The sequence below is a fragment of the Crinia signifera genome, chromosome 2, assembly GCF_055691185.1.
Source record: "Crinia signifera chromosome 2, ASM5569118v1, whole genome shotgun sequence".
Lineage (NCBI taxonomy): Eukaryota > Metazoa > Chordata > Amphibia > Anura > Myobatrachidae > Crinia > Crinia signifera.
This window is the reverse complement of record NC_139218.1, coordinates 58,792,899-58,818,678: the sequence shown is the minus strand read 5'-3', so window position 1 is coordinate 58,818,678 and position 25,780 is coordinate 58,792,899. Positions and strand designations below refer to the sequence as shown.

Genomic DNA, 25,780 nt, shown 5'->3' with positions numbered 1-25,780 from the left:
GGACGGGAGGGGGCTAACTATAGCACCACAGCCCCCCGGTGCCCACACATGCACAGCGCCCCCCCCCCCCCCCCGCGGCCGTGGGGGCTGCGGTGCTATAGCCATGGACATAGCCATGTATAAAATACCTACAAATATAGTTAAATCACCACTTTTCTGGCCTATACATGATACTCTTATATTCTTGCTAACTCTTATAGATAGATAAATAATAGCAGCTAAGACATTTTACAAACATATTATTTTTATTTCTTTCCTTTTTCTAGATTATCAGGCTGGAGACGGCAGGGAGAGTGTCAGAAAATGACCTGCCGATCACAAGAAGCACCGCGGTGTGGAATGAAGGCTTCCTGCCAGATGCAATTCCTCTGCTCAGCCCAGGAGGCATATTCAGGAAATCCGTTAAATCTCCACCAGGTGGGAATGGGATGAAACATACAGATACATATATCCTTGTTGGTTAGTCGGGGTCTGAGAACCTTTTCTTATCACTCCTTTTTTCTCGGATTTCCCTGTGTTTTGTTTTTTTGAAGTGCTAAGAGGTTTAGAAACCTTGTGCCATTGCAGTGGAATGTGCGCAGCAGATGTATTTCAGGAGATGACTAAACTAATCTTATGGGTCAAGCTACAAAGTAATCTGTCTAAAATGAGCAATCTGGAAAAGAAAGAGGTGAAAGGTTAGTTGTACAAGAGCTCCACCATGAAGGATTACATTCCCAGCCTGCACAGTTGTTCATAACAAAACTTATTTTTTAACTTTATCACTGGATGAGTCACCTTGGAGGTTTCTGTGGGTAGCATGAGGTAGGTGGTTGTGCTATGATGGGGGGACCACCTCAGAACAGTCCAATTTTATGTTCTTATCCATTCTTGGGTGCTTTTAGTGGTGTGTTTTGGGTCATTAACCTAATCAGACAGGGCCAGAGGCACTAAGATTCAACAGTGATAATATGGAGAGTGATAAACAACCAACCAATCAGCTCCTGCCTGACATTTTTCAGACACAGTCTGTGACATGGCAGGTAGGAGCTGATTGGCTGGCTCTTTATTTATTTATAGTCTTGTTATTTCATTGTGCCATGCATCGATTCATGGCACCCCATGCCAGATGCAGCAAAGCAGCCCCAAAACATAACCAAAGTAATTGCAAAATGCTACACTGCTGTCAGTGGCGTAACTAGAAACTTTTCTCCCCCCAGCCAACAAAAATTCCGGGGCCCCCTCCCATTTATGGAAAAGCAACACAGAGAAACTTGTAAAAAATAAAAACAGTACCTGTTTTATTCTGTCAGTGGGGCCTGGGAGGAGCGAATCCTGAAATGCAGCAGGCACAGCACTACTGATACAGGTTTTCCCCTGTATGCTGGGTGCGGATTCTACAGCATGGCGGAAGGGCAGTGGGAAGGCTGCTAGAGCTCACGCAGGACTCCTGCCTCCCGCTCCGTGAGAGCGATGTGACCAGGGGCATCAGAGCATTTTTAGGTTGGGTGGGGGAAAGATCTCAGTTTGGTGCCCCTAGCTTTCACACGTTAGAAAGGTCATTGATATAAAATAATATGTAGTCCACCATGTCCAGAGAGGCTGGGCACTGCCCTGTTGTAATGTAACTTGCGGTCTTCCCATGAGGTCACGCCCACATTGTGACAAAAATGGGGGTTCCTGCAAGGTCAGGGCCCTACCTGCAAAGCTGTGTTTTATTTTTGGCGCTCTTGGCTGCATTGGTTCTCACCGCCACTTACTATAGTCTTGTGGACTTTAGATTTCTGAATAATATATGCAACTGTAGTCACAGGAATATCAAGCTGCATGGACATGGTCTTATAGCCGTAACACTGTAAGGTGTCAATCCTATTAACCCCAAATGGTGCGGATGATTCGCGAGTTGTGAATCATCACGACACCGGCTGCACTTTATGGCGGGCTGAATTTGCTGAAAATTTTCAGGGATTTTTTGCCCTGAGAAAGGTGCGAGTTATGGTTAATTTAGGTGCCGTTTTCAGCATAAAAAAGGCACCCGAATGGCAACTCGCACCATTCAGGGTTAATAGGATCCACCCCTTAATGTGCTTGTCTAGAATTTTCTTTCTGCTCTTGTCAGAGAACTCTCTGCATTGCATACTATGGTCCATGTTCAGTGTGGTGCACACGATAACACCATACAGTAGAGCGACTCATTTTCTCCATTTCAATAGGCTGACTGACTGATAACAAGAAATATGTGATAATAACTGGTCAGCATATAGTTTAAAATATCACTTTAATGCAACTGTTTATTGTTTTTCATAAGCGATACCAATAAATATGTGCAGGCCATTTTAGAATATCTTTGGAGAATAAGCTATAATTTATCTGTCGTCACAATTTATTTTCTTTATTCTATGAAGGCAAGCAGGTCTACATGAGACAACAGCTTTTCATTTAATCACTTTTCAAGAGGAATACATCAGAACAACGGGCCAGATGCACTGAGCTTCAGAATTGATAAAATGGAGAGTGATAAACCACCAACCAATCAACTCCTGTCTGACATTTTTCAAACACAGTCTGTGACATGGAAGTTAGGAGCCGATTGGCTGGCTGTTTATCAATCTACATTTTATCACTTTTGAAGCTTAGAGCATCTGGCCCAATACATTTCTAACCAGTTAACTAGTTGGCTGGTTGGAAAGATAATCAGCTGTTTTCTACCAAACGCTAAAAAAAACGGACCTTTCAGCAAGTTTTGAAAATCAAACTATCATTCAGGTGTAGGGGTAACTGTCCCTCCGAGTGAATGAGTGGGTGGACACTGATGGCAGTAACTGACTACACACCATCGGGAATGTCAGCAGCTGCTGAACAGGATGAGCACCTTCTACAGTATACCAGCACCCTGCAGGCCACCCTTGTCTGAACCCTTCACCCGATCATCAGATGCACCCGCCCCCATGCTGGCACCCACGCACCCGATCAGCAGATACATGTAACTTTGAAGAGATTACCTGGTGTGTGGAGTAGGCGGGCAGACACTGCCCGTCTACTTCTGTGGCATCACAACAAGTTGGTCACAAGTTGGCTGGGCTGATGAAAAAGTTGGCTGTTTGGCTGGTCTGATGAAAAAGTTGGATAGGTGTGTGATCCTGTGTTTTAGTTGGACAGATAGGTTGGACGCTTGGTCAGTTGAATGGTTGGAGGAAAGTACGTCTGATGTGTGGCCTGATTCAGGGTGTTAACTATTTTGTCCATATCTGTAGGTACCTACTGTATATTTGTTTTTTTCCTAATTGGAGCCCAATAGAATTATGTATACTATATATTATGTATACTATTTTATATATTATAAACAGGGCTATTTTTGTGCAGGCTCCAGCAGGAACTGAGGCCCTTATTCTAGTTCACTCTTTCAGACAAAATATTTCTCAGATGGACAAAACCATGTGCACTGCAGGTGGGGCAGATGTTACTTGTGCAGAGATAATTAGATTTGGGTGGGGTTTTACACCTGCCTCACCTGCAGTGCACTTGGTTTTGTCCATCTAAGAAATATTTTGTCTGAAAGAGTGAACTAGAATAAGGGCCTCAGTTCCAGCTGGAGCCTGCACAAAAATAGCCCTGATTATAAATATATTATGAATACTATTTTATTTAAATACAGAATGTAGTGGTACTTTTCTTACACTTTAATAGCTAGTCTCCCTTGACTGTTTTGAAAAAAATTAACTGTTACAATTGAAGAGACTTGACATTGCTTTACTTTATTTTAAACAGAGTCTAAAGGAGATAATATTGAGGAAAAGAAGACTCGAGGTAAAAGGAGCATGTTTTTGCAATTCATGTAGTTCATGCGTATTGACTGTAAATGTTTTGTTGATACTATGCCTTGTATTTGTGCCTTATTGTTTAAACACGGCAAATTAATTTAGTAAATATGATAGTTATTTTCTTATACTTATACTTCGACACTCGTGGTGTCCCCTAGGGCAGGGGTTCCCAATCTTTTTTGAATCACGGCACCCTAGAGTATCAGAATCTTTTCACGGCACCCCTAAGCCAAAAATAAAATAATTAGACTGGGTTTATATGTGATTCTTAAGGTCAGTTATGTGGTAAAGGGCATGATTTGCTTCTGTTTGTACACAGTTTATGATTGGCAGCCACCAGCACTGGTTTTGTTCATACATAATGAACCATTAATAATTTGAGTTGGTCCTGGACCACCAACCCAGGGCACCCCTGCATGTGTCCCGAGGCACCCCAGGGAGCCACGGCACACAGTTTGGGAAACACTGCCCTAGGGGATAATTGGCTCTGGAGCACTCAAGTGGGAAGTGACTCCTTAGTATTTAACATGCAGCAAGCGGCACTCAGAGATTTAAAACGGTGTAGAAACTTGGTTTAGTACCTTCAATGTTTCGGGGAACGTATCCTGACGAAGGGGTTATGTTCCCCAAAACGTTGAAAGTAATAAACCATGTTTCTACACCTTATTTAAGTCTTAGAGTGCCACTTGCTGCATGGTATGTTTTACATATATAAAGTGCCGGCGCCACCACTAGGCGGGTCTAGGCATTTGCCTAGGGCACCGGCCACTGGAGGGCGGCAGTTCGTCCCTCACCCCCCGTGCAAAGGGGGTCCATGCCGGCTTCTGACAGAAGCCTGCAGAGGTGTCCTTGCCGCGTGGGTACCTCCTGCGGCGCTGAGTATAAAGCTTAAGCTGGCGGCGGTGGGGGGTCCCTTCAGTGAATAAGAAATAACTAGCGCTATGCGGTGGCGCGGGAAGCGCTTCTGTTTTGAAAACACTGGCCGCACGGCGCACGCTGATTGGTTGAATCTCAGCCAATCAGCGTGCGCTGTGCGGCCAGTGTTTTCAAAATATGTGCCCTACAGTGCCACAGATATGCCCCTACAGTGCCACAGATATGCCCCCAAAGTGCCACACATATGCCCCCAAAGTGCCACACATATGCCCCCAAAGTGCCAGAAGCAGCACAACTCACTGTGGCCATGGGTCTCCCCCTCAAGTCCCCCGCCGCTGCCATCGCTGGTGGTGCTGCTGCTGCTTCTTCTTTTTTCCTGGGGAGGGGAGGGGAGCGGAGCGTCTCTCCTTCCCTTCCCCTTCACCAGGGGCGGATTGGGATTAAAAAGCAGCCCGGGAAAAGTATGGTAGCAGCCCTAATGGGGCGGGGTCTTTTTAGCGGGTGGGGTCTGTTGAGGGGGTTGGAATTACTCCTCATTAGGCCTGCTTTTGAATTGATCACAATTGCAGCCTTCCTTGCATCTTTGCTGCAGTTTCATCTGCACTTCTTTGTGCCTGTGACAGATCCCTCTATACCCACCACTACATTACTGACCCCTCTATACCCACCACTACATCCCTGACCCCTCTATACCCTACACTACATCCCTGACCCCTCTATACCCTACATTACATCACTGATCCCTGTATACCCTACACTATGTCACTGACCCCTCTATACACTACACTACATCACTGACCCCTCTATCCCCACCACTACATTCCTCACCCCTCTTTACCCTACACTACATCCCTGACCCCTCTTTACCCTACACTACATCCCTGACCCATGCTGTGAATACAATTTCAACTTAAAGTAGGGGAGATGTTAGGGTTTAGGCTGCGGGAGGGTAGATTAGATTTAAGTATTGGTTAGGGTTAGGCTAAGGGAAGGGAGGCTGGGGTTAAACTACAACATGGGAGGGTTAGGGTAAGGCTGCCGGAGGGGAAGGTTAGGATTAGGCTATGGGAGGCGACAAGAGGGGGGATAAGGGTTAGACTGCAGGAGAGGAGAGTTTAGCTGCAGGAGGGGAGGAATAGGTTTAGGCTGCCGGAGGGGACTGTTAGGGTTAGGCTGCCAGGGGGAGGGATAGGATTAGGCTACGGGAGCTGATGTTAGGGTTAGGATGCACAAGGGGAGGGTTAGGGATAAGCTACTGGAGGGGAAGGTTGGCTACTGGACAGGAGGTTAGGATTAGGCTGCTGAAGAAGAGGTATAGATAGTGAGAAGGGAGGGTTTGGGTTAGACTGCAGGAGGGAGGGTTAGGGTGCAGGAGGGTTAGGCAGTGGAAGTGGAGGTCAGGGTTAGGCTGTGAAAGGGAAATGGTTGGGGTATAGACTGTAGCAGGGAGCGTTTAGCAGTAGACCCAGCCTCCCTCTACCCCCAGCAGTACAGCTTGCCTCCTGTACTCTCCAGCTTTGTCACAGTTCAGTCTGCCTCTTGTACTCTTTTTTCCATGCTCACAGGTGATGTCTCCCTGTGCAGCCTGCCACCCCCTGATCACCCTCCTTGCTGCGGTGACAGTGCAGGGATGAATCCCAGCAGCATAGCCATCACCCACACTCACCTTGACTGTTGCTTGTGGCCTGTGTTCAGGGGAGGCAGTAGTCTGAGGCGTCCGTTTCCGTGATGGTCCCCAATAACGTCAATGAGTCCCTGTAGCTGGCGGTGATGGGCTGTTGGTTCTGCTGCCACGCTCCTCAATGAAGCTTTTGCAGTGCAACAAGGGAAAAAATGCTTGAAATATGACACCTCCACTGCACTGACAGCCCGCAAACATGCACACTGACAGCCCGCAAACATGCACACTGACAGCCCGCAAACATGCACACTGACAGCACGCATACATGCACACTGACAGCACGCATACATGCACACTGACAGCACGCATACATGCACACTGACAGCACGCATACATGCACACTGACAGCACGCATACATGCACACTGACAGCACGCATACATGCACACTGACAGCACGCATACATGCACACTGACAGCACGCATACATGCACACTGACAGCACGCATACATGCACACTTGACAGCACGTAAACATACACACTGACAGCACGCAAACATACACACTTGACAGCACGCAAACATATACACTGACAGCACACACTCCATCACACATGCGCTCACCAGTCTGAGCTGCGGTGGGGTCTGAGCTGTGGTAGGCTCTGGCTGCCCGCACACGTATGCCCCTGGGATGTCACTCAGCAGACGCTGGGTCTGCTCTCTTCAGGTTGGCCGGTGCAGCGCACAGATGTTGAGGCAACGCCATGCTGGCTCTCTACTGCCCACCCACATTACGCTGTGCAGCTGATGCGAGGTAGTGTCTGTCAGGAGCAGCACGGAGCTTCAGGTGGGTGGGAATGGCTGGGGAAAAGCAGCATACGCCAGTCACCAGGGGGGCTGTGTGTCCGGGCTGGCTGATAAAGCTGGGAAACCAGCCAGGCCGAGGGACAATGAGACCGACCCACCAACAAAATGTCCCGCATCCCAGAAACGTCCCACCAATCCACCCCTGCAGCAGACCTACACATGGCATACTTACAAGCATGGCATACATACACACAGTATGCCTGCAAACATACACAAACACACAGCATACATACACACAGCATTATTTCATTTACACAAACACATCTACAGTATAGCATAAAAAAACACACTGCATACTGTACATACAAACAGCATACAGAGATGTATTCAAAGACACACACAAAGAAAATACATATATGCATACATGCATTCATACATACATACATAGCAATCACACTTACAGACCACAGGCTGAAGAAGGGAGCAGTCTGGAATCCGGACTTTGCAGGAGCTGCGGAGCATAGAGGAAGTGGGCGGAGCTTCAGCTGCAGCTGCTGTCTCACTCACTACAGATCTCCACTGTCCACTCCCAGGCTGAAAACTGTCTGCAAGACCCGGCTCCTAGTTATGCTGATACCGCTAGCAGCAGGGAAACTGTAAGTCGGCCGGTGATTCTGCCTGAAGGACTGGGAGTGGGGACAGCTTCTATTTTGCGTATCACAGCTGATCGCAAAACTCGGAAGCACAGCAGTCGGCAGGCAGGAAAAGCAGCCTCAACAGAAGAGGATGCGACCAGCCCACCGGGAAATGACCCGGTGCCCCAATCCGCCCCTGCCCTTCACTGTGTGTATGTACCACTACCTGAGCCGTCAGCCATTCATACCTCGCGGGCTGGCTCCTGATTGGCTGCCGGCCCGCGAGGCGAGCTCTGATTGGCTGACAGCCCAGTGACCGAGGGGAAGGAGAGAGAGACGGGCGATGCGCTCCGCTCTCCTCCCCTCCCCAGGGAAATCAGCCTGGGGCTGTGCTGTGGCGGCCGGGGAGAGGGGGAAGGAAGCGCGGCAGGCGCCGGCAGCGTGTGCGTCGGTGTTGGGGGAGCTGCCGGGCGCCCTGGCTGTTTACAGAGGCGGACAAGCCGTGCGGCGCCCCGGGCTGCTGCACGGCTTGTCCGCCTCTAGAAACGGCCCTGATGTGACCCCACCTCTTTGAATTTTGGACTGTGCTGGAGTCCAACCTCTGTAACTGCCACTGGCAGGGAAGTCCAGGAACAGAGCATTTTGTACCTAATGGAATGGGTCATATTGGAGAGTATGTAGTATGTATGTATGGGATATTAAAGGATTGCTGGTAATTTTTATTAACCCTTTAAGGGCCAAATTAATTTGTCAAAATATGTGTGAAAATTTCCAAGCAAACATTTTTACTCATCATAATGACTTGTCATGTTGACATTATAAGAAATATAATCTTTGTTTACACAACATTCTTATTTGAATCTATATAACAAACGTGAGCGACGATGGAATTTTTAGCAGATATTTTGAACAGAGATGTTGGCACTCAAAGGGTTAAATGTTTATTGATGTTTTAAGTACAAATGTAGGGATAATTAACAATAAATACAATAAAGCAGATTTTTGCACAATGACCTTATTACTTATTCAGATTTGAATAATGTGCTTAATATCTCCTCTTTGTGACCTTGTTTACAGGGTTGCCAGGAATCCCAGGAATACCTGGATCAACGGGATCTGTTGGTTTACCTGGATCAAAAGGAGACCCAGGAAAAGCAGGTGAAGCTGGACCTGCTGGGCCCCAAGGTACCAGAAATCTTTTAGCCAGGGCAGATTGGCAATAGATGTCACAAGGAAGGTGTACCGACTCATCTGTGGCTGGGAAAGGGTGACAGACTGGTAGTGTGGGTGTGTTAATTGGCAGAGGGTAGCATGTTGCTGTGTGTGTGTTAGGGGGTAGTGGGGGGGCATGCTGGCAATGTGGGAGTGTAAGGGAGTCACTTTTTGTGAAATTTTCCAAGGCCACTTTCAATTCCCATCCCGCCCATGTTCTTAGCATAACTTTGGTGCTTACGCTTCAAAATTATAATCTAGAATGTAGGACAATTTTTTGGGTATTCTGTAAGTGGAACAAGACAATAGGTTGTTTCAACAAAGTTGAGATTGGTAAATATGGCTAAATGTAATTTCCCCAGAAAACGTGGATGTCATGTGTGCTGGGTAACATGTGATCCCAACTTTCTGGGAAATAAATTTTACACATTTTTCAAATCCAGGGCCATATGTAATATAATAGAGTGTGAGAATAAGAAAGTGAGAGATTTGGGGAGAATTTTCCCATTTGTTTAAAGTGGCAATCATTTACACTGAAAAAACAGGTTTTGTTGATTGTCACACCCTATTACATTTGGCCGACAATCTCTAGTGGGAGGACTCAGCTTAATCCATACAGCTGATTTCTGTTGTAATGTAGGAGCCGGACTGGAGGCAAAGCCTGGGGGTAGGCTCCCCTGACAGGGTTTGTAGGGAGCTGACTAGCTGGACAGTCATAGAAGGGGTGTCTAAGGAGAGGGTCATAGGGGGAGGGGCTTAACGGGGTGTAGTAAGGGTATATAAGCAGGATGCAGGCAGGAAATAGGGGTCACTGGGAGATTTTTCTGAACAGCTAAGCAGCACTGCATCTCCCATGGCTTCCCCAAACGCTGATGCTGAGGTATCTGCAGCGCTGGCTGCCCTCAGGGAGGCAGCAGGCACCAGAGGGACAGAGTGGCTGCAGCAGCAGATGTCAGGTCTGCTGGGGGTACTGGGAGCAGCAACGCAGGAGGCTGCTCCAGCGGGCGCACGGCCTCGGAGGTCCAGGCCTCCGGAGCGCTTCAGCCCATCTGTGTCCCCCAGGGTTCAGCGCCGTTCTAGGAGCCCCGTCAGGGACCCTCCAGGCCAGGCTGCGGGCCGGGCACCTTCCGCCCGCAGGACCAGGTCTGGGAGGAATCCAACATGCAGGCGGAACCCTCCGCGCGGGGGGAACCCCCCCCACGTGCAAGAAGATCCGGCGTTGCGTGGGTCTGGACCTGGAGCGGCGGGGCATGCTGGGCATGCTGCTGTCCAGCGCGGGGTGAGTCGTGCCAGGGGGGCAGAAGTACAGGCTGCGGACCGCAGGCCTGGTACACGGAGCGAGAGACGCACAGCTGGCTCCGCCTCCAATGAGGTCACGCCGGCTGGTGCTATACCTGAAGGTGGGGATGACAGGAGAAGAGAGATGGCAGCGTCAGCAGACGATGGAGAGATACCTGGTCCTTCTTCATCTGGGACCCGTCAGGACACTGGACCTGCGGCTGCTGGGTTCACAGCCCCCAGGCAGCCTGGTGAGTCTGTCTCTATGTCTATTAATGCTTTAGCACAAAGTCAGGGGGGGGGAGGGTTAGCCCCCCAGGGGGAAATGAGTAGGGGCTTTACCGAATTATTGAGTGGTTTTGCAGATTGGCTGGTGGGTTTGCGGCAGGGGGCGGGGACGTCCCCGGTGGCAGCATGGGCACCGCAGAATTCGGGCACACCAGCTAGCATTAGTGTGCCGGTCAGTAATAGTGTGCCTGTTAGCAGTGGGGTGCCGGTTAGCAGTGGGGTGCCGGTTAGCAGTGGGGTGCCGGGGAGCAGCGTGGTGCTGGTATCCGGCGGGGAGCAAAGCAGCAGCAGGGCAGGGGCTGAAGGGGGCAGTGTGGTGACGCAGGATGAGAGTGGGAGGCTTAGTGACACTGCGAAAGGGGAGGTGTATGTATGTTTTGAGGGGCCATTGGGGGCCCACCTGAAGCAGGAGGTGAGGGAGAAGATTTGGAAAGGGGACTATGTGGATATATTTTCATTACTACCCTTAGAGCGTTTTAACCTGGATAGGCCCCGCAAGGAGGAGAAAAAGAAGGAGGAGGAACGGCGGCGGTATCGGCTGATACCGCGGTCATTCACAAATTGGTTACAAGCTTTTGCTATTTTAGCTAGTGTGATTGGGGAGAAGGCACCTGACAATTGTTCAGGCTTATTCTGTTACATGGATGCGATAGGAGAGGCATACCGTGTGTACGGGGGCATGGCTTGGCTCAGGTATGATGAGCAGTTTAGGCAGAGGAAGGCGGTTCGCCCCAACATTCGTTGGGATCATAAGGATATTGCTTTATGGTTAAAGGTAATGGCCCCCATAAAAAGTGGGCAGCCCTTTCGTGGGGATGGGGGGGGGCCGAGAGAGGCCACAAGCGGGACGGCCATGCAGAAGGGACTCTGCTTTGCCTTCAACGACGGGTCATGCCGGTTTGGAGCAAAATGCAAATTCAAGCATGAATGTTCATCATGTGGAGGGAACCATGGGGCAAATAAATGCTTCAGAGGGAAGTCCCGAGACAGTAGTTCAAAAGGGGGCGACACCAGTTCGGCTGGAAAGGATGCTGGGTTATCTGCGTAGGTATCCTGACCAGCAGACAGCCGCCTTGTTGGAGGAGGGGTTTAGGGAAGGTTTTAAGATACCTTCTGACGTGCAGGTGTCAGGAAGTTTTAGGAGGAATTTGAAGTCTGCTAGGGAGCATCCTGAAGTGGTGCAGGAAAAACTGTTTAAGGAGGTGCAGCTGGGTCGTATGGCTGGACCGTTTAGGGCGGCACCGTGGCCAGATTTGATAGTCTCTCCGTTGGGGGTGGTGCCAAAAAAGGAGGCGAACAAGTTTCGTCTGATACACCATTTATCCTTCCCAAAAGGGGCGTCGGTCAATGATGGCATTGACCCCGACATCTGCTCGGTGGTTTATACATCCTTTGATGCGGCTGTTAAGTGGGTGAAGCGGTTTGGGAAAGGGGCCATGTTGGCAAAGACTGATATTGAATCGGCATTCCGGTTGCTGCCTGTTCATCCAACCAGTTTGCGGTTGTTGGGATGTTGTTGGGATGGGGAGTTTTTTGTTGATCGTTGTTTACCGATGGGGTGCTCCTTGTCGTGTGCTTATTTTGAGGCCTTTAGTTCCTTTTTGAAGTGGGTGGTTAAGGATGTCTCTGGGTGCAGTTCAGTTATTCATTACCTAGATGATTTCTTATGTATTGGTCCCGGGGGGACCGGTGTGTGTGATTTATTGTTGAGGACTGTTGAAAGGGTGTCGGCAGACTTTGGGGTCCCGCTTGCTCCGGGAAAGACGGAGGGCCCTGCGACTGTGATCAGTTTTTTGGGTATTGTCATTGATACTGTGAATATGGAGTGTCGCTTGCCTGAAGAAAAATTACTGGGTTTGAAGGCCGAGGTAGGGAGGGCGTTGCTGTTGAAGAAAATCAGATTGAGGGAATTACAGTCCTTGATGGGTAAGTTGAATTTTGCGTGTCGCATTATGCCGATGGGCCGCATTTTCAGCAGGAGGCTGGCAGCAGCGACAGCAGGGGTGGTTCTTCCTCATCATTTTGTCAGATTAGGTAGTGAGTTGAAAGGGGACTTGCGGGTGTGGGCATCTTTTCTGGAAACCTTTAATGGCAGGGCTTTGTGGATGTCAGACACTTGCGTGGCCACAGAGATAGACCTTTTTACAGACGCCGCTGGGAGTGGCGGTTTTGGGGCTTATTGCCAGGGACATTGGTGTGTGGGCCGGTGGCCGGAGTCTTGGGTGCAGAGAGGCTTGGTTAAAAATTTAGCATTGTTGGAATTGTTTCCTATTTTGATTGCTGTGGTTGTTTGGGGTGAGCTGTTCCGCGATAGGAAGATTTGTTTTTACTGCGATAATTTGGGGGTGGTCATGGCTATTAATCAATTGTCGGCATCTTCACCGCCGGTGGTTACTATTTTGCAGCAGTTGGTATTGGAATGTCTGGCTTTGAATTTGTGGGTTGTGGCTAGGCACGTTCCCGGTGTCTCTAACGGCATTGCGGATTCTTTATCTCGTTCACAGTGGGAACGATTCCGGGAGTTGGCACCAGAGGCGGACAGGGAGGGGACCGGGTTCCCGAGTCGGCTCTGGGCTCTGCTGGACGGGTAGTCGATCAGCTCATCAGGGAATCCTTGGCCCCAAATACATGGTCGGCATACAATCAGGAATGGCGGAGCTGGTTAGAATGGCGTGAGGTAGTAGGTTTGAAGGAGGATGATGACGAGTTGGCTGTCTTGCTATACATAGGCCATTGTAAGGAGATTGGTTGGTCAGTGGCAAAGATCACGCGCTGTATGGCGGGCTTAGCTTTTGGGTTTCGTGCAGGTGGGAGGCCTGATGTCACAAAGAATTTCCTGATTGCGCAGGCTTTAAAAGGCTGGAGAAAAGGCCATGTAGTACAGGATCAGAGAAGGCCGGTGTCCTTCCAGTTGTTGCAGAATATGGGCAGGAAGTTGGGTGAGGTCTGTAGTTCCAATTTCGAGGAAAGGTTGTTCGGGGTAGCCTTTTCGCTTGCCTTCTTCGGGGCACTGCGGATTGGTGAACTCGTGAGTCCAAGCGTCTCCAGGCCGGGAGGTTTGTTAGGGGAGGATGTGGATTTATACTCGGATAGGGTGGAGCTAGTGGTGAGGAGGTCTAAGACGGATCAATTAGGGAGGGGGAAGAAGGTGGTTCTTTTCTCTGTACTAGGCTCGGATATGTGCCCGGTGGCACGGCTAAGGTTATTTAAGGAAGTCAGAGTGGGCAGAGAAAGTGATCCTTTGCTGATGCATGCGAATGGGTCCTTTTTATCACGGTTCCAGTTCACTAGCGTGTTTAGAGCAGTCCTGCGGACGTTGGGCCTAAAGGGGGAGGAATACGCGGGTCACTCTTTCCGCATCGGGGCCGCAACTGAGGCTGCTAGGTTGGGTTTGGGAGATGAGCTGATTAAGCGCATTGGGCGATGGGAATCGTCTCGTTTTCGTTCATATGTTCGTTTAGGGGATTGTTGAGACTGATGGTGTGCTTTCTAATTTTAGGGCATTCCCCGTGCCTGATTTGGATTTTAGGACATTCATATGTCTTTTGGGGAGCGTTGCGGGCTGATGTCAGACCGAACGGCCGCCAGCTGGGTTTGGATAGAGAGGAGGCAGTGGTTCGCTGGCTGGGGAAGCGCGGTATGGTATGGAGTGGAGTGTTACAGGAATTTCACCGTTTTGTGCGGCTGGATAGGGCTCCCGACATATTAGTTTTGCACGTGGGAGGGAATGACCTTGGGAGCAGACCATTTAGGGAGTTGATACGGGATATCAAGTTTGATCTCTTACGGTTATGGGCAATGTTTCCAGAGGTGATCACAGTTTGGTCGGATATTGTGCCGCGCCGTTATTGGAGGGATGCAAGGTCGGCTGACAAGATCAATAAGGCACGGATAAAAGTCAACAGGGCAATTGGGCGTTTTATGGCTAGAAACGGCGCGGTGGTGGTGAGGCACAAGGAACTTGAGTCTGGTGCCGGTGCTTTTTGGAGAGGAGACGGTGTGCATTTGAACGCTGTAGGGATCGATGTTTGGTCCTTGGGACTACAGGAAGGAATAGAAACAGCGTTCCGGATGTGGGGGGGTCGCTCGGGGTCAAGGGTTTAACCCCGTGCTTGGTGGCGGAGGGGGGTCCTCGAGGTTAGTGGCATTGAGGCTTAATTATGCGGCGGGGAGGGCCCCATGAGGGGGCTGGACTCCCCTGGGTGAGGCTAATTAATGAGCACTGGGTGTTGACAATTGGTGCCCTCGAGCCAATCGCTATCGGCTGGGGGTAACAACTCCTGGAAGTGCTTAGAGGTGTGGATTGATTTATTGAGGGCCTCGGGGACCACCTTCCGTGGGGAATGTTTTTGATTATTGTTAATTTTGTATTGTTTCAATAAAGATGGCTGCTGTGGCCAATTTTATCCAACAAGAGAGTTATGTCATTTGTGGGGGGATAATTGGGCACAGCGATTAGACAATACCCTGTCATGTAGGAGCCGGACTGGAGGCAAAGCCTGGGGGTAGGCTCCCCTGACAGGGTTTGTAGGGAGCTGACTAGCTGGACAGTCATAGAAGGGGTGTCTAAGGAGAGGGTCATAGGGGGAGGGGCTTAACGGGGTGTAGTAAGGGTATATAAGCAGGATGCAGGCAGGAAATAGGGGTCACTGGGAGATTTTTCTGAACAGCTCCCACCCACCCTCCCTAATTTTATAAATTTTAGGAAGAATTATTGATAGGTTGTCTTTTGTCACAGTGGCCTGTGCGGAGGGGGGTCCTCGAGGTTAGTGGCATTGAGGCTTAATTATGCGGCGGGGAGGGCCCCATGAGGGGGCTGGACTCCCCTGGGTGAGGCTAATTAATGAGCACTGGGTGTTGACAATTGGTGCCCTCGAGCCAATCGCTATCGGCTGGGGGTAACAACTCCTGGAAGTGCTTAGAGGTGTGGATTGATTTATTGAGGGCCTCGGGGACCACCTTCCGTGGGGAATGTTTTTGATTATTGTTAATTTTGTATTGTTTCAATAAAGATGGCTGCTGTGGCCAATTTTATCCAACAAGAGAGTTATGTCATTTGTGGGGGGATAATTGGGCACAGCGATTAGACAATACCCTGTCAAGTGTCTTCCACAACTACAGTACATTACTAACTACCGTATTTACTGTGGTGGTGGTAAAAATTATCTTTTAGACCCGAAAGGAGCCATCCCTAATATGTGCTCGAAGTGAAGTGACCGCATCAGAGACTCTTCAGTCCCCTGCTGGGGAGTCCTGATTCAGGAGTGGCAGCCGATACTTTTGTGAAATACAGCCCAGTACTTTTTGTGAGATTTAAGATGTGTACACACGGTGCAATATATTGCTCAGTGTCCTGTTTTCATCAGCGACCAGAGATGGTAATATAGCTTTAAGCTAATTAAACCAGCAATATGAAAGACCTATAAAATCAATAATAAAATGTCAAAAAAGGGAAGCAAAGAGGCATATATATCCCAATCCTCATCTCAGATGGTATGGGATGTTATAAATACAACCAAATCCGCAATGTAATAATTGAATACATTGCAGGGATGTGTTATCACATGCGCAAGCTGTCCCCCTGAATCTACTTACAGCAAATCTCAGGGTATTTTTTTAGAAAAATACCCTGAAACTGTCTCAAAGAAATTGGGATCTTCCATGTGTGTCAAGTAGACACACATGGCTTATCACAGGTCCCAGCTCAGCTGTTGCTGTCAGCAGGTAGAGAAGGCTGTGCAGGAGTTGGGGAAGCAGAGGGAAGTCCTCATCTGAAGATACTGTTATTATCGCAGGGCTCCCTTCATTTTTCTTTTACCATTTCTTTCCCATTATTTGTAAAATTGAGAAGATTGGAAAATGCTATCAGGAATGCACATTTAAGTAATAGAGGAACAATTTATCCAATTCTTCTCCAACTTCCCTAAATTCTGGTTATACTAAACACCCTTTTTAACATTATTGTATTAAAAATAATTCCAATAAATATGTATAAAAGGAATTTTCTAAAATTGACAGTACAAAAATCTAAATTCGGTGCATAAATACCGCTAGCTCTATGCCCTTCCAATTGTTCATGATCCTAGAATCGATAGCAGCTACTACTCTAAGAGCATGTGTCAACTTCAAGGCATGTGTCAACTTCAAGGTCCAAGACTTGTTGTCTTGGATTCAAAAGAGAATCTTCCTCCAACAGAAGGCCTACCATACTTGAGTTTTTTTGGGTTCACAGGGAAAACCACCACTTGTTATCCCCATCAGATCGGTTTCATACCTCTCAGTTTCCAAAGCTCCCTGTAGGCAGATGGCACAAGTAGAATGTATCCTGCCAGGATCTTAAAGATTTATTTCATTGCAATACATATTGCAAATACACACCCTCCAACTTCTATTGTTTTAGCTGGTACAGTACCCTTTTTTAATGGTCTTGACAAAACGGGGGCTGTACTACAGTAGGTGCGATGACTACTGATTGCTATAGATTTCAGTGATGCAATGCCATGCCCCTTCTCCGTGGCCACGCTCCCTTTCCTCATTTATACCATGTTTCATCTTATAAAGTTTGGAGGATATGCAAATATAATATTTCCATGATTGGGAGTATGGGGACATTGTAAAATCTCTCTGCCACCCAAGGGTATTATAAATATGTTATTTACACCAGGACCGATGGGACCTCGAGGACCTCCTGGAGAAACTGGAATACAAGGACCACCAGGCCCTCCAGGGCCACCTGGACCACCTGCCATTCCAATCTCTTTCCCAGAGGGCGTTTTGTACTCTTTACAGCCTAACTCAGAGAGGGAAAGTGAGTAGATGCTTTGTTTCATGATGCTTAACATTTTTTTATGATTTTTATATGGTGGTGGTGGTGGTGGTGGTGGTGGGGTTATCCAGAACCGATCGCTGCTCTGTTAAATTGCAGAGCCCTGCGGTCAGATTAATGCTGCCCTGCCGCCAGAGTGAAATCCCGCCCCATGCAAGCAGGACTTGCAATTATTAGCTGGATCGTGATTATATGCAAATATATTCGCAAGCCGCTCACATTGAATGTTTTTTCCACTGTGTGCAGTCTTACTCGGCGGCTGCGATAGAAACAGCCGCATCGGGGCAGAAGCACACACCTTCCCTGTAAAATGCCTGTGCACACCTGCGTTTTCCCTGACACTCCCAGAAAACGTCCGATTACCACCACCAAACACGGCTTCCTGCCAATCCACTTGCGTGTGGCCAGCAATAAAAAAAGTAGCAGGGTTTTGATGCAGGGCAGACTTGCACATGTGCACTACGATCCGTAAGTATGTCCAGTCTATCGATAATCGCCCGGCCTGCCAATTCACAGCCGTACAAACACGTCTGAACAGCTCCCTTGGTGCTTGTATTTTTCATGCTACTTAAAATACAACTGCTCCCTTAGTCAATACAGTAGGTGCATCACTAAGGGAACCCTAAGATGATGAAATGGTTGCATCTGTTTTATATTGATTATAATACTTTCTTTTGGTTGCATATTGCAGTAAATATATTCGGTGATTGCTGCTTTGCGAATTCATGCAGCGGTCGATTATTGATACACTGCGAGTGCTCGTGCGTGACGCTGGCCAGCAAAGAAATCCTGCTACTTTTTCCTTCCTATCACCAGGAGATCAACATGAAGTAGGCCTCTGTGGGTGTAAGCCGGCCGTTCAGTGGGAGTGCTTAGTAAAACGCAGGTGTGTCAGAAAAAATGACAGGTGCGCCTAGGTAAATGCAGGCCTACCCAATCGCTTTAGGAGAGGGTTTGTGACGTCAGCTCCTGGCCAGATAAGCCTGTATTCATTGCGGCCACCAAGTAAGTCCGGGGCTACACTGTGCTTGCGATGAGTGGTGACCAGTGCAAAAATCTATCAATGGTGAGCGTCTTACAAATGGCTTTGGGCGTTTTATCCGGCTGCAAAGTCTTTGCTAGCTGTACACAGATATTCGCACAGTGTGCACATCAATTTCACTATAGTGGGACGACACCTACCTGAGAGCGATCAGGTCTGTGTCAGGCAAACAATTGGAGGTCCCCAGTACTAGTGTTATGAGGTCACACATGGGGGTGTAGCAGAACCTAGGCAAGAGCATTTTATAGACACTGTGGGGTTTATTTACTAAGATGAGCGTTCTATTTTACATGGGATGTTGCTATGGGCAACCAATCAGAATCTACTTATTTATTTAGCACCTTCTAGACAATATTAGACAGAAGGTGATTGGTTGCCTATAGCAACATCTTATCTGAAACAGAACTCCAATTTTAGTGAATAAACCCCTGTGTATGTTTGTTCTGAGAATGGTAGGTTGCTCCCATCTTGGAAGCTTGGTTACTCCGCCTAGGCACATCTGTTCCCCAGAGAGGCTTCCCCATTTGTATGCCTGAGAGCACAAGGTGAGTGTACATCAGGCTAAAACACTGCCCTGTTTTATGAGGGAACAGTGTTTCTACTGTTAAACAAGGTGGCCTATTTTCTGGCTGCTCTCTCTGAAATAGGGCAGCCAGCTCTGTGAGACAGGACAGGGCACCGGGGAGACGACAAAGGGATGGAGAGGGGATGGAGCTATGAGGGTTGGGGGCCCCCAAGGTTTGGGGGTGTAGCCAGTGCGATCAAGTCATTGTGGCCATGCCCCAACCATGCAATGCTGGAATTACAGGCATTGCACAGCATTGGGCAGGGCTACAATGATGCTATTCATGCTATGCCGAGGGGGGTCATGGGAGACTGGCGACAATGCGGGGAACAGGCCCCCCCTTTCCGGGGGCCGGGAGGCGGACCATTGCAGGAGGATAGGCAACCCTGCTGTGTAATGAGATTAAAGCAAAGTGAAATGCGAATATGGTATCACCGGAACTCCATTGTTCTGCAATGAGATGCTCCTCAATCAAATTTTGCAGTGATTTCATTCATCTCTAGTCTAAACCTACAGTATGCTCTGTGCTTTCTCCTTGCTTTGTATGTATGCCGAAGCTTCCACTTACAATTGTATGCTTCATTACCGTATATTTTCTCTTATAGATGGAGAACCACATTTAGTGTCCACTATTACAGACACAGTAATGTCTGGATTTCCTGGACCTCGTGGCCCTCCTGGCCCTATTGGACCCCCCGGTACAGTAACATAATAATAATCAACACAATATGTTTGACCTGCTTTGCCTATGTGATTACACCATTCGGGAGCTGAGTGTTTGCCTGTTGGCAGGGCATTTCTTGGGTGTCCCGTACTGTGCATGCTCTAGAACCAAACATACAGGTAGGGGCAAATCAGAGTTGTTCGCATTTCAATCGCATCTAATTTGCACTGGAATTTATTGAGCCATATTCATATAGGGAACATAGTGAGTATGTGATGATGGAACTGCTGCTGGATATCCAGTTGTAAATATGCTTCTTTCATAATGCAGAATAGTGTAAGTGCACTAATTGAGGATAATAGAAAACCAAGAGAAAACATAGTGACATACTGTATACATACTTATATTAAAGTATATAAGAAATGAATCCCATATACATTATATATATATATATATATTGCTATCAGTGCTAATTGCTTGCATGATTCAGCACAGTACGGAGAACAGCAACACAACCTTACTGGCGGTATTCAAATCAGGATTTTGACTGTCAGATCATCCTGACAGTTGGAATCCCAGGCCATATTCATTCAGCTCAACAGAAACTCGACATCCGAAATTCAATGTTCCCGGCTGTCCAGTGTTGGACAGGGCATGTGGTTGAATATGGCCGCTGATTGTCGAAAAACAGCCATGAATTCGACAATCAGCGGCCGTTTCCGACAAAGTCAGAGCTGTTTTGTTGGAATCTGCCATTAATATAGTTGGAATAGTTGGTGGACGCTATTTCTCCTGCCGGAAATAGCGGAATAGATTGAATACCCCCCTAAATGTGTAAAATTCTAATATAATAAAAATCTTAACATAAGCACAATATAAAACGATATTCAAATCGCCAAAATTTTGGAAGCAGATAATTAATCTAATTTAAATTAAATACAGAAAGACCTGAATTATAATAACAATGTTGGAGAAACTGGAGACACACTCAGTTGAATACACAGGGTAGTATTCAATGCCGGGGGCGAGCGGTGACAGCGAGCAGGGCTGCCTGATTGCTTTCACCGCTCGCCCTGTCAGTATTCAACTGACACCCCCCCCCCCCGCATACACTGATTCCCCCTTGCTCCGGCATTAGCCGTGAGCCTCGCTGTTTGGGGTAATCTCGCTATCCTGTGACAGAGAGGATTTCCCCAGAGCGTAGAATAGGGTGAGCGGCTGGCGAGGGCGTTAAACAGCGAGGATCGCTGCGAACCCCGCCGCTTGAACCCTTCGCCGGCCGCTCACCCCAGCATTGAATGCTACCCATAGTATTGACCTGTTTCAAAATATTTAAGGTGCATACACACTTGATGATCCGCTGTATGAACCATATTCTTTGCTAGTAATATTACAGAATATTCAAAGCAAAAATTATATTTTGGGGTCATAACAATCACACAATCATTTCCTGACAAACACTAGTGTGTGTTGTGTTTGTCTTCATGCTGGTGTCCTCATATCTACAACTTTGGGATATACTAATGATACTGTGCTCCATGCAGTTAGTGTATCTGTCATCCTCTTTACAGCTGTGGACAGATAAGGAGCACGAGTTAGTTATTCTGTTCGATGGAAGACAGAAACATTGGTTAGCACATTTCATGACAAAACTGTAAAATCCAATAAGTATGAAGACATGCAGTTAACAAGTGGTGTTCTGATTTAGGACTTCCAGGACCAAAAGGACCTGCTGGCCCAATGGGTCTTTCAGGAACTCAGGTGGGTGTTGTAATATTGTTGTGTGAATTTGAAGCAAAAGATGCTCCACATTGATAATACTGTAGGAACAATCACAATAATATTTAGGGGGTTATTCCAAACATGTGTTTTATGTATATTATTACACTTGTAAGAACCACGTCCATCAGGTGTGGTGAAAGCAGATGGATTTTATTCACTGCAATTGCAGCAGCCACTGCGGAGCAAATATCAGGTCTTCCAACAACAGAAGGTTATTTTTCTTAGATTAAAGCAATCACAGCAGTGGGGTCACATCTTCAGCTGTACACAAAGACAGTGGTCCGTCCTTATCCTGGCAGCTTGACACTAAACTCCCATCTGGCCTATCACCTGGCCATCTTGTTCAACATCAGGAGCCCTGAACCTTGTTCCCAGGGAATTTTTAAGCCAAGCTCTCAGGAACTGGCTGATGCCAGCTGGTACTTTCAGTCAGCTACAGAACCTGGACCAGACCTGCCATACACCCTACACCCAGGTAACCAGGCGGTATGTCCCAAGTCACTCTGCTCCTGAAAACCAACAAACACACAAACATACACACACACATACGTATGTATACACACACACACAAACCAAAGGCTGGAGAGAGGAGGAGCCCAATAACAGGGCATGCACAGCTCCCTCTGCCATCTGTATCCAGTGCAAAGAGCTCCGACAATCAGAATTTTGATCACATTGATGTGAAGAGAAAAAAATTTGGTCCCTCAGTGGGGTTACTACTGTGCAGTAGCCTGAATTTGTGATTATTATTTTTTTCACACGTCTGATGAATAATAAGGTATTAAAATGTATTTTTCCCATGGACAGGAGCTACCAGCCAATATACATCACTTCAGTTTAAAAATATATTAGTTTGAGTTCACGAATTTAAGCCAATATGGCAACCTAACAATTCATGTATTTGTTAGAATCAGTTTTGTGCTTCAGATTGTTGGCAACTAGAGTCAAAGTCATTTATTAACTATTGAATGTACACAGAATTGGGGGGGCGAGGTTTAGGCTGTACAGTTATTTTTAACTGTTTTTTTTTGTGCTGTTGCTTTTGAAACCTTATTGCATTGAGCAAAACAATTGCCTTTCCAGGAAGTTGGAGGTGACTCACAATTTTTGGTAATCCTCCTCACCCCCAGAAGAGATATCCGCAGATATCTGTACCCCCCCCCCCCCCCCCACACACACACACACACACACACACACACTTCCTAGTGAAGCGGGCAGGATGTGGGAGAAAACACTTGGAATTGTGGTGCTGTTTTCAGGAGGCAGGGCTAAATGATGTGAATATGGACCCTGCCAATCGTGCCGCTACAGTGGGGTGTGGGGGTAATGACTTTGCCCCCCAAAGTTGGCTGCATAGTCTCCTCTCTGGGATTCTCCAGGATAGGATTCCAATAAAACTGGCAAATATATGTTAGGTGCAGAGAAGATGTGCTTTAAAAAAGTTATTTGTATACCACTGAAAAGAAAGAATATGTTTAAATCACATTACTTTCAGTTGCCTTGGAAAATAAGTGGTCATCTCCATTATTCTCTAATAATAAACATATTGGGGGAGATGTGTGAACAGTTATATGGGGGAGAAGTGGTATGTGCGCCTATACTGCTTCTACCCAAGGTATGAAGGGGCCATTATTCATGAAATGACATGGGCACTATGCGTGAGCAGCGAGATTTTTTGTATGGCCAGTAGAGATAGCCGGGCAGGGAGAGATAGCGCACGCTTATACGCTGGGCACACAAGGGGGCATCACCTGATTACCCGGCCGTTACCTGTTAGATAATATTTTCTTTTTTATGCAATTCACAGGGTAAACCAGGACATCCCGGCCAACCAGGAGCAAAGGGTGAGAAAGGTGACCAAGGAGACAGAGTGAGTGTATTGAGCACATTTCATTATTTGATTCAGTGATTCTGCCAGGATCAGCTTTGCTTTAAAGACCAAAGGATAAAGGAAAAAAGTCGCCCTTACCAATGAGGAATTACAGTAAAAAACATTTAATGTACATACACATAACAATAAAAATTACATGGACATAATAAAAATCTCTCATACTGTATACGGCCCTTTGTGTGCGCCACTGTGTGGATATAGGTAATATATGTTAGGATCCGCTCCTATTATGCCGCCTGAATAATGTCCCTATTTGGAACGGTGCAGTTCTTAAGAGGGAATAGGTTAGCTTTCCACTGGATTCAAAAATATTTATTGGAAGTAGATATATTTACCACTGCGGGTCCCCTCTGAGTCTTGTATCCATTTAGGATTGCATGAAAAGCTGTGATCTCCGTTGGGTAAAGTAGGTGGAACTTTCTCCGCTTTAGGAATTGCGATGATTTGTGGAAAGAGGTGTATATTTTTCCCAAATAGGCAGTTCTCCGAAATGTGAGGAGATAAAGACGGCTGGTTGGATCCAAAAGGTGCACAGTGCAGCGATGGCAGTTAGGGGCCTTGAGAGTAGCAGCTTCCAACGCGTTTCACTGCCTCTAGGGGCAGCTTTTTCAAGGATATGAAATCCAGCAGCTTCACTTTGACCTCACATCCCACGGCAGCGCCCTCTGACCACCCTAGGGTGGTCTTTTTTCTGGTTGCTTTAAAGACCAGTACAGTTACTTTGTTTCTGATTTGCAGGCTCACCTTTCTCGAATGTGTGAGAAAAAAAACACTTCATTATTTGTTATTATTAATAATATTCACTTTTGTTTTGTTGCACGCCAACTAATTAAAAAGTTAATTACAAAAACTGTATACGGAAAATAATCTAGTATATAAATAAATAACAAACAATAGACGATAGACTATTGTTCAATATCAGGGCATTTAGTATATGCATTGAATCACTCAATAAAAACATTAAGGTCAAAAAATACCTCTCTGCATGTACAGTATGTAACATTTTTCCCTCTGTTATTGTCACCAGGGTGAACATGGCCTACCGGGAAAGCAAGGCCTTACGGGTCCTCCTGTAAGTCTTTAATAAAACAGACCTCATGAAAACTATGTGTGATATATTTATGAAAAGTATAAAACGAAAGAGAAAAAAATATAAGAAAGCACAAGCAATCAGATTAATAATAAAAGTAATACAAGTTTTATTAACTCAAGCACATTACTCATACACAGTAGGTCTTATCTCAAAGAGACAGGCACTCAGCGCCTATACTTATATAAACTATTACTAAGAAAATCAAGTAGTTTTTTCTAGTGAACTGAAGGTTCACACACACACTGGAGGCGTTTTTGCCCCGCTTCGATGCACAGCGATGAAGGGAAAAATCTCATGCACACTGAGCGATTTCCCCCTGTCCAAGTGATTTTCCCAGGGGTGGATGTCCTTCCATAGCAGGATGCTATGGAAAGCCGTCCACCCGATGCTCATCTGTTGGAAATACCAGCACTCCTCACTGGCCCATACACACCTGGCGGCTATTGAGCTGCGCAATTTCCTGCCGTTTAAAACATAAATTATGTGGCACTGATGATCAATGGATCCAATAGTATTAGTCCTTTATGGCCATGAGCTTTAAATGATGGATTTACCACTCTTTTCTTTGTAGCTTTGCGGTTGCCCCTGGGTAATGTCCTCACAGATTTGTAGGGCCGTTTTTCAGAGACCCTGTTAAAAATTGCAGTTTGTCCCAGGCAAGGTATTGACCAGCTGGTATAATATAGTAATCATCGAGACACATTTCCCCCCCTTTACGTTATCGCGGAGGCTTTCTCAGATGACTGAGTGGTGCCATACACATATAAATAGCACCTATTATGATGCAGTGGCATCAGTGGTGCAAGTACAAAAAATGTCTTAGTGGTACTGAAGGCGCGCAGTGAAAAATGGGCGTGGTTAGGGGTGTGGTCATATGACACGAGGAGGAGTAGCTACATGACAAAACTTTAGAACACGATGACATCTCTGTTTGGGCCTGTGCATTGCATCCTGAACACAAAATGTAGGGGCCAGGATCAAAGTGTAGGAGCCAAACAAACCATAAATAGGGATATTGCACGCCGAAGGCGCGCGGCAAAAATCTACACAGTACTGACTGTTACATGTCACACAACCAATACATATTACCCATGCCATAATGCCCATTACACATTATGCCACACATCGTAATGGCCATTACACATGCCACACACCGTAATACCTATTACAAATAATACTACACACCGTAATGCGCATTACACATTATATACCAAACACCATTATGCCACGCACTGTAATGTCCATTACATATAATACCACACACCGTAATGCCCATTATATATAATAAAACACGCTGTAATGCTCACTACATGATAAGTCACATAAGTGCCGCTTACTTACATGCTCGTTGATATGGGTTTCATGCTCAATGCCAAGGGTTTCAATGTTTCATGCTCGGTGCC

At 47.0% G+C, this 25,780-nt stretch overlaps 1 protein-coding gene across 2 annotated transcripts in view; it reads left to right on the top strand.

The window, feature by feature from the left end:
• Window positions 1-25,780, top strand: part of COL26A1 (collagen type XXVI alpha 1 chain) — a 382,256-nt gene that overhangs the window by 350,804 nt on the left and 5,672 nt on the right. Inside the window, exons 5-12 of one of the 2 annotated variants that reach the window (XM_083172204.1) lie at window positions 267-417; window positions 3,748-3,786; window positions 8,814-8,894; window positions 17,179-17,322; window positions 19,553-19,645; window positions 21,320-21,372; window positions 23,201-23,263; window positions 24,312-24,356. In XM_083172204.1, coding sequence (XP_083028330.1) covers window positions 267-417; window positions 3,748-3,786; window positions 8,814-8,894; window positions 17,179-17,322; window positions 19,553-19,645; window positions 21,320-21,372; window positions 23,201-23,263; window positions 24,312-24,356 — 669 coding nt within the window. Of the gene's footprint in view, window positions 1-266; window positions 418-3,747; window positions 3,787-8,813; window positions 8,922-17,178; window positions 17,323-19,552; window positions 19,646-21,319; window positions 21,373-23,200; window positions 23,264-24,311; window positions 24,357-25,780 lie in introns of both variants that reach the window. The other variant, XM_083172203.1, reaches the window with a different exon arrangement.